We start from the raw sequence: 13,468 nt of genomic DNA, 5'->3' as shown, positions 1-13,468 counted from the left end.
CTGGCAGCTAACTTTTGAGGTTTTCTCTAGTTTTTCTCAATGGAGCGGACAGGTAAAAAAAATTCTGCTGGCTCCTGGATTAGAAAACCTGGCTTCTGAATTCCATATTCATGTGTTCACCCCTCCTCTAAGCGAATGGGGCCGATCACACAAGTGTCAGGAATTCCTTCATGAGATTCATGCGATGTGCTGCAGGTGGGAGACGCTATACAACACAATGACAGATACCACTGCCTGCAGCTGTTCACGTCATCGCACATACTGCAATTACCTGCAGATGATTGCACTTAGATCCAAGCAGTCTGCATCCAGGTGCAATCGGCCGCAGGTACATGTGACCATATGCGAATGGCATGTGAAGAGTTCGGGAGGTGGTAGCTATCATTGGATTATACAGCACCTCCCATCTGCAGAAGATCCCAGAAGTCTCATGGAGCACTGTCATACAGTGCTAACGTTTCGGGTCCGCACAGGGATCCTTCCTCAGCACCCAACCACTGTCACTCTGATGAAGGATCCCTGTGCGGACCCGATACGTTAGCACTGTATGACAGTATGTGACATTGGGTATTGAATAAACATATCAATACTTTAAAAACCCTTCAAGTGTGTGCCGGTGAATTACTTTTATTTACTTACAGTAGTAGAGGTCGCACGGCTTCCACATACCTTACGATAATCATGCGATCGCGGGATTTCCCGCGATTATCGTAAGGTGTGTGGGGACCTTAAGACTCATGAGACTGACCCAATCGCAAGTGTGAATGGGGTGTTATACCAAGGTGCTAGGCTAAACCCTAAGAGCCAAGCATGTAAGGGATATAAAAGTACTTTTTTGGGCCTCAAAATATATCTTTGGTAGGGATGAGGGAAACTGGGAATTTTCGGTGTACCAAAATTTTGGCAAAAATCAGAAACATGTCACCAAAATGTCATCATTTAGCTAAATAGATTGGAGGAAGGTGATTATAGGGATTTGGTTGGGTGCGATGGGCTTTAAATGGCTATTGGGGGTTAGGGAAATGCCTTTCAGCTATGCAGGACCTGTCTTTTTTGCAAAAATTTTAGAAATGCATAATTAATATTTTAAAAATATGTATTTCTTTAATATTTGCAATCCAGCCTGGAAAACATTGCAATAGTGATCACTCGATGACAGATGCAAAGCTCAGGCCTCTGCACATTCTCTCCCAGGCAGAGCTCGTACTGAGGTACTGCGTTTCAGTTAGGAGAGATGGGGAAAAACAGCTTGACTTCAAACTGCATTAAATCACCTCATACAGCGTCCAGCCGTCCTCCTAGGTAGATGCGGGAATATGGGCAGCTCTACTAGAGGGAGGACGGCTGGACGCTGTATGAGGCGATTTAATGCAGTTTGAAGTCCAGCTGTCCTTCCGCATCTCTCCTAACTGAAACTCTGCACCTCAGTATGAGCTCTGCCTGGGAGAGAATGTGCAGAAGTCCGAGCTTTGCGGCTCTGATCGAGTGATCACTATTGCAATGCTTTCCAGGCTTGAATGCAAATATTAAAGAAATACATATTTTTAAAATATATTATTTATGCATTTCTTTAATTTTTGCAAAAGGTGAACTTATCCTTTAAAGCTAACTGAGCCTTCCGGGGAACGTCAATAGTTCGACTTGAGGTAAAAATACTTTATTAAGCAAATGTTATTTTGTTAACAATCTCCAGCAGCTGCTGTAAAGTCTGTGGCTGAGCAGGAATCAGAGAATGGGACAGAGGCTCTCTGCATAAGAGCAGCAATCTCCAACCATTGTTCTACATGCACTGCTTTATCCTAGAGAAAATCACTTGAATCTTCTGGGCATGGATGGAGGAAACTGCTCTACCAGCTACTGTATTCAAGCAGCCACAGCACCCAATAGGATGAAGTCACTGTGTGGTCCAACATTTTTTACCCAGCCCAGTCGACTTTCATTGAGCTGTGTGGTGCCGACTGGGCCACCTATTGCTATTGGCTGAGTCAACAGGAATTGACTGAAATTTAAGCTACACTATTATTATTATTACATAGTATTTATATAGCGCCAACAGTTTGCGCAGCGCTTTACAATATAAGGAAGACATTACAGTTATATTGCCAAAAGTATTGGAAAGTCTGACTTTACACACACGAACTTCAATGGCATCCCAGTCTTAGTCCGTAGGGTTCAATATTGAGTTGCCCCACCCTTTGCCACTATAACAGCTTCAACTCTTCTGGGAAGACTGTCTACAAGGTTCAGGAGTGTGTCTATGGGAATGTTTGACCATTCTTCCAGAAGCGCATTTGTGAGGTCAGGTACTGATATTGGACGAGAAGGCCTGGCTCGCAGTCTCCGCTCTAATTCATCCCAAAGGTGTTCCATCAGGTTGAGGTCAGGACTCTGTGCAGGCCAGTAAAGTTCCTCCACCCCAAACTCGCTTACCTATGTTTTTATGGACCTTGCTTTGTGCACTGGTGCGCAGTCATGTTGGAACAGGAAGGGGCCATCCCCAAACTGTTCTTACAAAGTTGGGAGCATGAAATTGTCCAAAATGTCTTGGTATGCTGATGCCTTAAGAGTGCCCTTCACTGGAACTAAGGGGACAATCCAAACCCCTGAACCCCCCACATCATAATCCCCCTTACACCAAACTTCCAAGACACTCAGTAAGAAAGCTAACAGGGTTATCCACAAAAGGGTGAAGAGTTTGTTGAAGGCAGGAGAAGTGAACAATCTAGGACAACATAGAGGATTTGGAAAAATTCTCCAATACAGCTCACTTTCCAGTTCAGCTATGTTGTCCTAGATTGTTCACTTCTCCTGCCTTCTCCAAACTCTTCACTCTTTTGTGGATAACCCTGTAAATGTTTGGGCCTGTACACACCAAAATCGGAAGGAAATCACAAGTCAATGGAGGGATCATTGACTTGCAATTTTGCCTTTAAATGCCCTTCAGATCCGTTTTTTAATGGATGCTAACGGAAGGGCCCCAAAAAAATGAATGGGTGTGAATGGGGCTAGTTTACACTAGATCTGTTGCGTTATATTGCGCAGAAAATAAAAATGGTGCATGCTCTACTACAACGAAACAGAGCGGTGTGGACTAGATCCAGTCACACCCATTCATTTGTTCGCTGCCCTACCATTACCATCTGTTGAAAAACTGGTCGGAACTCAACGGATCGCAATGCACTGGATCCGGTGTGAATGGACCCGAAGTGTTTGTGTATACTATGGTATCGCACCAATGCTTTACTCAGAGGCATTTCACTATTTGGTCATCTCAATCATAGCTCAATATTGTTGTGCGAGGGTGGTGGGGCCAGGCTCTCACCACAGTAAAAAAATGACCAGAACACCTCGGGTATCAGAGCTCCCTCAGCCCTTTATAAGAAAATTAAAGTGACATGATCCTGAAATAAAGAATTCAAGTCTAGAGAAATGTTCTGCCTGCATTGTAATTACCGATACTTAGACCCAGGAACGTTCCTATTGGACTGCTCTCAACAAGCCAACTGGTGAATCTGCCGGCAGGAGCGAGCTCAGGCTGCACACTACAAGACACACATACAAAATAAAACCGCCAACTTCCAAGGTGAAGAAAACCTTTACACACATTTTGTGTTTTATTGACATGTTTACAGACGTGCTCTCCCATCAATTCTTTTTTTTTTTTTACTGACTTGATGACACCTAATATGTTTTTATACCTTTGCAGCCAAATTGCAATAACACCTTCTTTAGGCCTCGTTGGGGCTAGGTTCACACCTGCACGACACCCAGGACGCGGTTCCCGGGATCGTGCGGACCTGCACAATACAGGCAGCTATTGCCGCGCGGCCCCATTAATTTCAATGGGGTGACGCGTACCTTTTTTTTGCGATATATGACGAGCGGCTGTTTTAGCTGCGATCGTGTTGGGAATCGCAGTGGGAATCCGTGCGATGCGACTGGGGTGCCATTAGAAAATAATGGCACCCACAGCGAGATTGGTTCACACCTTGGCGACTCCTGACCGCGCGGCAATCTTGCAGGGGTCGCCTAGGTGTGAACCTAGCCTCACACCACATGCAGTGCGTTCTGGCCTGATTCTGGCCAGAACTCACTGTCTCGCATTGCGACCGGCTCGCTTTGTTGTGGGGCCAGAGGGGGCGGTCCATTTAAATGGCACCATAGCCACGCCCGGTCCAAACAAAATACTGCAAGCACTATTTTGATCGGAGCGTAGGCATAATGTGCCTTGCGATCCCATGTGGCCGATCACATTGCGGCCGGAGGGCGTGGCCACGGTGCCATTCATTTCAATGAACCGCCACGCCCCTGCTGCCACACAAAAAAAAGTGAGCCAGCCGCAATGAGAGGCAGTGCGTTCTGGCCAGAATGGGGCCGGAACGCACTGTATCTGGTGTGAACGAGGCCTTATACTTGTTACATGTTCCCATTCACATAGCAGAACATTAAATATTTAAAGCTGAACTCCAGCTATAAATGATTATGTACACCCACATGTGTCCAGCTTGGTCCAATGTAAGTATGCGTACGTCATACTTAAATCATGGAAGTCCATGAACCCATCGCACTCCTAACCGCTTGTTCCACAAAAAAACAAGATGGGTGCTGCGGTGGTCAACGGATGGCAACCGTTACATGCATAAGCAGAAACAGGGACAGCGGCACTCCAGTTGCAATTCAAAAACGTCTATTTATAGACGGAGGTGCAGCATGTCACACCAATGCAACAAATGTTTCGGGGTCACGCAGGATTCCCTTCCTCAGGTCTCTGACTGGCTGTCCAATCGCTGTATAGAGAAGATGCCAGGCCGGGTGATGGCAGCCGCGGTATCGGATCTAAAAAGGTGGGAAATCCCAGAAGCAAGTCTGTCATATTGTCCAAGTAATTCACATTATGACAAAAGCCGCTGCCCCTTTCCTTGGCACACGTCTGCCAGCCGCTGTGTCACCATTGCATCCTGTACTGACATAAGGGGCGGCGGCTAGAACTACAATATGTAAAGGGGGACCTGGCATCTGACAGACCTGAAGGGTGTTCAGTGATAAAGATTCCTTACCCAGAGTAGTTGTTGAGGAGAGTGAGGACAGGAGGCATGGCCGATGGGGAGGTAATGCATCTCCTTTGTGTGAGGTTTGTTTTGGCAATGACGTCACTCTAAGTCATCCTACAGTGCTGCACACAATCAACATGAACAGACTTTCCTCACTGAGCAGATTATAAAGCAAGCAGGGGAATGGCACAGAAATGTTGTACCGTAATGTGACCTGGTCACAGGAGGACTCCACTGAGCATGACTTGGATCCACAACAAACAGGCCACATAACACAATCCAATGTCAGGTTATCATAGTCTGTGATTTACAGATCATGTGACTCCGGGGATGGGTCATACTCTTCTATACCAGGGGTAGCCAAACTCCGGCCCTCCAGCTGTGGTGAAACTACAAATCCCATGATGCATCTCTCTCCGGGAGTCATGTCTGTGGCTGAGAATCTTGCAATGCCTCAAGGGATTTGTAGTTCCACCACAGCTGGAGGGCCGGAGTTTGGCTACCCCTGTTCTATACAAATAAAATACACGAGGACCAGTGTGTGCTGACTCCGCCCCCTCAGGTCTGAATCAGTAACACAAATGACAGCTCAATCATAGTGTGTAAAGGGGCTTGTCCACTAAAAGCACAGTGCAGATAGCAGTGTACCATAAAGCCACTGACAGCACAGTGCAGATAGCAGTGTACCATACAGTCACTGACAGCACAGTGCAGACAGCAGTGTACCATAAAGCCACTGACAGCACAGTGCACATAGCAGTGTACCATACAGTCACTGACAGCACAGTGCAGATAACAGAAGGGGAAGACATGTGTACATACAGTGCAGGCAGTGATGGAGGTGGAGATGTCAGTGTACATACAGTGCAGGCAGTGATGGAGGAGATGTCACACAGGGTGTACATACAGTGCAGGCAGTGATGGAGGAGGAGATGTCACAGTGTACATACAGTGCAGGCATTGATGGAGGAGGAGATGTCACACAGGGTGCACATACAGTGCAGGCAGTGATGGAGGAGGAGATGTCACACAGGGTGTACATACAGTGCAGGCAGTGATGGAGGAGATGTCACACAGGGTGTACATACAGTGCAGGCAGTGATGGAGGAGATGTCACACAGGGTGTACATACAGTGCAGGCAGTGATGGAGGAGATGTCACACAGGGTGTACATACAGTGCAGGCAGTGATGGAGGAGGAGATGTCACAGTGTACATACAGTGCAGGCATTGATGGAGGAGGAGATGTCACACAGGGTGCACATACAGTGCAGGCAGTGATGGAGGAGGAGATGTCACACAGGGTGTACATACAGTGCAGGCAGTGATGGAGGAGATGTCACACAGGGTGTACATACAGTGCAGGCAGTGATGGAGGAGATGTCACACAGGGTGTACATACAGTGCAGGCAGTGATGGAGGAGATGTCAGTGTGTGCATACAGTGCAGTGCAGGCAGTGATGGAGATGTCACACAGGGTGTACATACAGTGCAGGCAGTGATGGAGAAGATGTCAGTGTGTGCATACAGTGCAGTGATGGAGATGTCACACAGGGTGTACATACAGTGCAGGCAGCGATGGAGAAGATGTCACACAGTGTGTGCATACAGTGCAGTGCAGGCAGTGATCACAGACACAGTGCTGCACACAGGCATTACCTGGTCATTGTACTCCTTCAGGGCTGATGCCGTCTCCTCCTGGTTCCCCGGGCGGACTCTCCCCAGCACAGTGTCCAGGTCCATGTCTGTGCCGGAAGCGGAGGGAACTTACGAATAAGATGCAACCAAATCCCTTTTTCTTTACATACTCACGCAGCCTCCCTGTCTGCGCATGCGCCCTATCCCTCAGCTCAACCGAACTTGAGCGCAATAGCACAGCTCCACCTAGCCTGAGCATTCACAAACAAGGCTACGGGTCTAACCAGCTTGATCATTCAAAAGAAAATCCACCTATGCTGTTGCTACGCCTCTCTCCTACTCATTGTAACCATTGGCTTAAAGCCAGACCATCGTGACCACACTGCGCATGCTCCTACTCTACAAAGCAATAGTTCAAAGGGCGGGCCAATTCCGCCATGTTTTCGTAGCCCAACAGCCTTTTTATGGAAAGATGTGTCTCAACTAAAATAAAATAGTACTCTTCATGCAGGCAGGAAAATTATTGTGACAACAGATTATCAGTTGAAATAACTTCATTTTGAAGTTGAATTTAAATGAGTATTGCAAAACAGTCCAATGTGGCTGCTATGTCTCAAACAGTGACCTCCTGCCCGACAGTAGAAGTATAGTTCCAGCAGAGCAAGGAGACAGACAGTGGTCAAGTAAGTGATCCACTGAAGCCACCAACACCAATGTCTCCTTCCTGACAACTTGGCCTCCCAAACATACCAATGACTCCTTCCTGACACTGTGGCTCCCCAACCATACCAATGTCTCCTTCCCGACACCATGGCCTCCCAACCATGCCAGTAAGTCCATGGTCCCATTGCACTCCTGACCGCAAAATCCCTTTCGAGAAGTGGGTGTTATGGTATTCGACGGATGGCAGGCGTCACAAATATGAGCAAAATCAGACACACCGGCACTCCAGGGTGAAAAACAAATGCCTATTTATTGACGTGCAGCATAACAAGTATTGCAACTAACGTTTCGGGGTCGCACAGGATCCCCTTCCTCAGGCAGAAGCATGAGGAAGAGGATCCTGTGCGCCCCCGAAACGTTTGTTGCAATACCTGTTATGCTGCATGTCAATAAATAGACGTTTGTTTTTCACCCTGGAGTGCCGGTGTCTCTGCTTTTGCCCAACCATGCCAGTGTCTCCTTCCTGACACCATGGCCTCGCAACTACACCACTGTCTCCTTCCTGACACCATGGCCTCGCAACTACACCACTGTCTCCTTCCTGACACCATGGCCTCCCAACCATATCAGTGTCTCCGTTCCTGCATCATGGCCTCCCAACCATACCAGTGTCTCCTTTCCTGCATCATGGCCCCCGACTTATACCAATGTCTCCTTCGTGGCACCATGAAACCCCTCCAATACCAATGTCTCCTTACTGGCACCGTTGGCCCCCACCGATAAAAGTGCCTCCTTTCTGGCAACATGGTCCACCGCCAATAGCTGACATCTCAACCTTGACATTCTGGGAGTCTCCAGCTATAAGATAACTGCTCACTGACCCCCACGAGAGAAACATTTTATCCCAGAAAGATTTTAGTTGCACAACTTTTGCAAAACATGTGGAAACCGCATTGCCTGGTCAAGGCCCCTCTGTATAGTGCGGTCCTAACTCTAATTTATGAGAGCCTTCATATATAGCAAAGGATGAATTGGGTCCACCCTTCTCAAAGCTAGTAGATGGATAGGTCCTGGAGACTGTGCTGTCCTTTGTGATCTTGTACTGGACAGGAAGTTCATGGAAGTGGATCCGAGAGAGTTGGAGTCAGCTGTTAGGAAACATGATGACTAAGTGCTTCGGCAAATATGTAAAGAAATACTTTGCTTTGCTGGGTGATATATATTTTGTATGATCTGGATTCATAATTGAGAAAAGTTTGATAGTTTACTACTACTTTAAAGCCTAGCTCCAGGGACTACACAATAACTACCCTTGCCTGTAGCTTGTCAATCATCTCCTGGCTACCCCTAGTCCTGCCTACCGCTTTCTGGATTGACAGACCTGCATCTGTTGCTGAAATCCTCCCACTGTGAGCTGCAGTGTCTGGAAGGGGGAGTGTGTGAGCCACAAATGAAGGAGGAAGGTAAATGTTGTTTACTTTATGAGGCTTGTGCATAGTAACTGGATTTGTGACTTCTTTAGACATACAGGAGCCTTTATATTAAAGACGTATAAATACAGGTATCCATGAAGTGGAAGATGTTTTAAGAACTTGTATACACTTTAGCTCATTTAAGAGCAGTATGTATGGAACAAAAATGCAATGCTTTGACCAAGCGTCATGCAGCTTCCTAAATTCTTTAAAGCAACCTTCAGCTCCAGTTTAGGGTGGATTGAAGTGTCAAGCGAGCACATGAAATGTAAGTACAGTCACTTCATGGCGCCTGTTTCCTTAGCCTAGTATGGGCAAAGTACAAGGTTCACTTTAAATATATATGCACATGCATTTTACATTATTGCGCAGGGTCATTAAGGGGTAAAGTATCATGATCAGTATCTATCACCTGCTTACGGTAATATTACTAACAGAGTATAGATTACACCCTTGCCACAAGCCACAGGCATTCGCTGTGATGCTTTGTGTTATAGGAAGGAACATAATGCTAACTGACCTTTATAAAGGTCAAAATGCCATAACCAATCGCTGCCTATCAAACATGATTTTACAATGTTCTGGAAGTTCTGAGCTGATGAGAGCTGATATGTGATTGGCTTTAATAGATCACTACACACCATTACTATATACATTCTTATTCAACATTCTTCATGCAGGGAATAAGGACTGTGTACTGTTGTATGACTGGCCACCTTGTTGCCTTTTTTAGTTAGAGAATCACATTAGAGGCCAACTCTTAAACTAATCCCCCAGGCAGTAATAAAATAAAAGGAGCTCACGGTGCAATACTCACCTTCAATCTGGATCTGGCAACTACAGTACCTCTTCTTTGCCACAAGAGGTCACTTAACTCAGAAGACGGGCTGACTGATACCGACTGTATGTCCAGGGTGTCATGGCCCTGCCTGGGACAGCAACAATCTTAAAACCCACTGCTACCATCAGAATATAATGATAGCATTCTCAGCCTCACCCCGCACAGACATTTTCCAGCTCGCAGGAGAACAATCTAAATGCCAGCAGACTGAGAGTGATTGTCATTGGGGTCGGTTAGCTCCACGGTTAACCCTTTACATACGTAAAGAGTATCTGCCACCACATGTTTTAACGGAAACACGCACAGTTCACAGTATCCATTATATCGATTCTGTCCTTCCAGCTTGAGCTGCAAATGTATGATGCCTGTTTGTGTTTGAAGGTTCTTGAGGATGATCTGTGTTCTGGTGTGAGCCATATGAGATATATCTCACGACACCTGTCCCCACACACAAGATCTACTTGATTTGTCACTGACTTGCAAATTTTAGGAAAATGAAGGTGGCACAATATTCAAATCCCCCTTTTCCTTTCTCACTTTGGGGTTCATCAGACCTCATTGTCACACTGACCCATAAGGAGGCATCACCGTGGCATCCTTCATTCAAAAGGTATACTGGTGCAGAGAGAAATGCTGACGTAATCACATCACCACATCATGATCTCTAGCCAGCCTGTCTGTAAAAATTCCAGTGAGCGCGACCCTCTCTGTGCTACCTAAATGGTAGGATAGGCCGGTCGTTGGATGCACAGGAATGCTTGTGCTCTCTACTTGTGCCGCGTGCTCTCTCCCTCTCTGTTGCGGCCGCAACTGAGGTTAGCATTGTACAACAAACGGAGAGAGCTCACTCTGTACATGTGCAGGGTTTGAACAAGCCAGAGCACTTGTTTTTGCGCTGATGGGGTTGTGCGTCCAGCGACTGGTGGGAGGGTCACCCACTCTAGAAGTTTTACAGACAGGCTGGGAAGAGGCTGTGCATGGCCTACAGTTATACTTTGCAAATTAGGCATCTGTCACGATCTGGATCAGGCTCGGAGTCCAGTAGCTGAAACAGCAGGCAAAGTCGTAGTCAAACAGGCCGAGTTCAGTACACAAGCAGATGGTAGTAGTATAGGAGCAGGCAGAAGCGTAGTCAGAGATCAAGCCAAAGGTATCAGGCATGAAGTGGAAGACAATGAGAGTAGTCGGTGAATAAGCAGCCAAAGGTCGGTACAGGGGTAGCAGTATGAGCAGATTGTACCTCAGGAGGAGCAAGGAAGCCAGATATTGGCAGGAGCACAATAATCTGGCAAACAGGAAGTGTAGAGGCATGACTTAAATAGGAAGTTCAAGGGAGGAGCAAGGAGTTCAGAGTTCAGCCGAAACTAAGTTTAATTGAGGATTACACAGGAGATCAGGCAAGGAGCTATCCATGGTTCTAAGGTGGCTCAGCCGGTAGAACCACTGCCAGCTACAGCAGAGGCCCTGGGTTCAGATCCGGTTCCTGACAGCATCATTTTTAAAACCTGGGGACTGCTTTTGAATATACTACAGAATCTGGAATGCATAGATGCTTTTTTAAATTATTTTAGCTGACACAAACGACAAATTTTCTATGTCAATATTTCCAGATGACCATGTTTAACAATCCGACAACCAGCGTGTTATTGAATAGAATGAAATCACAATTTGATAGACATCATACATGATCATATGCATATTCTCCTTAGGAGATATCATGTATCCCATCAGCCTTTTGGACATTAGGGCATTGGCATGTTTGGTACCTACTTTATTTTTATTTTCTTATACATTTAGGTTGAAACTTGTTATAAATGTAAGGTGGTAGGTATGCTGGGAAATTTTTGTGTTTGTTCTACGTAAGGCCCTTCCATATGCACCTCACTTTCGGTAGGTATAAACTGATTGGTTCCATTGCCATTTTTGTTTAGCTTTCTAAATAGGGAACACATCAGAAGCCCCATGCCTGCCTGATTGAAACCTCAGACGGAGCCATATAGAGATGGGGGGAGGAATTACTGTTCTGTGTTATTAAGCTCTGTAATGACAGGCTACTAACAACAAAGGACATAGAGGAAAATGTGAGAGGGAACCTAAAGTTCCACCTGGCGGCTGAATAATTACATAATATTCATATATAATATTTTACATTTACCTGAATTTTAGTCTTGACCGTAAAAAATAAACAAAGAAAATATGTATTACTACACATTCCATTTATAGACAGAATAGGATGCTTGGAAAGCTTTTATACACAATTGGAGGGTAATAGGTTTAAACGTATCCACATCTAGTGGGTGCTGATTAGAGCAGTATTCTGCATTGCGCTGTATAATATACTATTGATGGGTTTTGTAGTCCTCTATAGCTGGTGGTATTCTGCATTGCGCTGTATAATGTACTATTGCTGGGTTTTGTTGTATTCCTCTATAGTTAGTGGTATTCGGCATTGCACCACTGTATAATGTATTATTGCTGGGATTTGTCGTATTCCTCTATAGCTAGTAGTATTCCGCATTGCGCTGTATAATGTATTATTGCTGGGATTTGTTGTATTCCTCTATAGCTAGTGGTATTCCGCGTTGCGCTGTATCAGGTCTGGCAGCAGCGAGCGTGAGGTGGGGAGGAGGTGTGGCACGCAGCGTGTGTGGAGCCGTGAACAGGGCCAACTAACCTTAAGCCGATTAATCTATGATTGAAAAAGTTGACAACTTTTTCAATTATCGATTTAGTTGATTAGTTGTTGCAGCCCTAGTGCTGATTGGCTTTTATAATGGGCTACACACATTGTTAAAACTGGGAAACATCGATATACATCATCATGTTAGCTCTATTGTAATAATAGAGGAATTCTCACTTATATCAAGTTGTTAGTGTTGTCAAAGTGCCAAAACCTCCATGTTGTAATATACTTTCCAGTAAATGGACCTATTCAAATACTGTACAAGATAAATACACACCAGGGGCCCATTAGTTTTTGTTATGTATAGGCTTGAAACTCGGCTTGAGCTTGGTTGCCATGTGATTAGATTTGTCAACTCAACCCTTTAGTGACTTTAAAGCTCAACTTCAGACTTATATAAAAGTCACAAATTAATGTAACGCTGCATTGATTAATACATAATTCAATTTTATTTTATTTCAAGCATTGTAAGTAACTGAATTTGGTCTGCTGTCAGCCTTTTCCAATCCTCTATATAGCAGAGCTTAGGCTGGAAGAGTGCAAAGTAGTACAAGGAGCCAATGAGTTGTGCTGCAGTGCTCATGCGCTAACAAGGAACATGCTGATAGAAGGAGAGACATAGAGATGAGCTCATCAGTCTGCTGCTTCTCCTTTCACTGTCCAGTCACATGCTAGGGAAGGACAAAACCTGTAAGTGCTCTTTAAAGCTCAACTCTGGACATACATTTTAGGGATACACAGATACCAAGTACCCTACTTTTAAGAAACAATGGCTACGAGGCTCCTGTGATTTGTGCATATCCTGTTTTTATGTATGATTTTTTATACATAGGGGCAGCACTAGGATCCAATCAGATGCAAATACGCTGAACTTCTGCTGCTCCTTTAAACCCCAGGACTGTCCCTATAATGAGGCAGCCCGAGGCGATTACATTAGGTGGCATCTCATTGGGTCACTTAGGGGGGCGCCAGGTATAACTTTCCTGCCAGAGCTCCCCAGGTTGCTAAGAGCCTACTAACGTCACTGGCTGCCATGAGCTGAGGGGGACGCTATGGCTATGGCTCCTGGCAATCATTAATGTCAGTGAGCTGGACAATGGGTCCCCACCCCAACAAGGCCA

General features: G+C 45.6%; 1 protein-coding gene across 1 annotated transcript in view; it reads right to left on the bottom strand.

Moving 5' to 3' along the window:
* The window catches only part of RIC8B (RIC8 guanine nucleotide exchange factor B), a 43,006-nt gene extending 36,047 nt beyond the window's left edge, over window positions 1-6,959 (bottom strand). Inside the window, exon 1 of the mRNA XM_018557798.1 lies at window positions 6,710-6,959. Coding sequence (XP_018413300.1) covers window positions 6,710-6,793 — 84 coding nt within the window. The 5' untranslated portion in view covers window positions 6,794-6,959. The remainder of the gene's footprint in view (window positions 1-6,709) is intronic.
* Window positions 6,960-13,468: the final 6,509 nt, after the last annotated feature.

Source organism: Nanorana parkeri, unplaced genomic scaffold (genome assembly GCF_000935625.1).
Source record: "Nanorana parkeri isolate BGI_ZX_2015 unplaced genomic scaffold, ASM93562v1 scaffold14, whole genome shotgun sequence".
Lineage (NCBI taxonomy): Eukaryota > Metazoa > Chordata > Amphibia > Anura > Dicroglossidae > Nanorana > Nanorana parkeri.
This window is presented reverse-complemented; position numbering and strand designations above follow the sequence as displayed.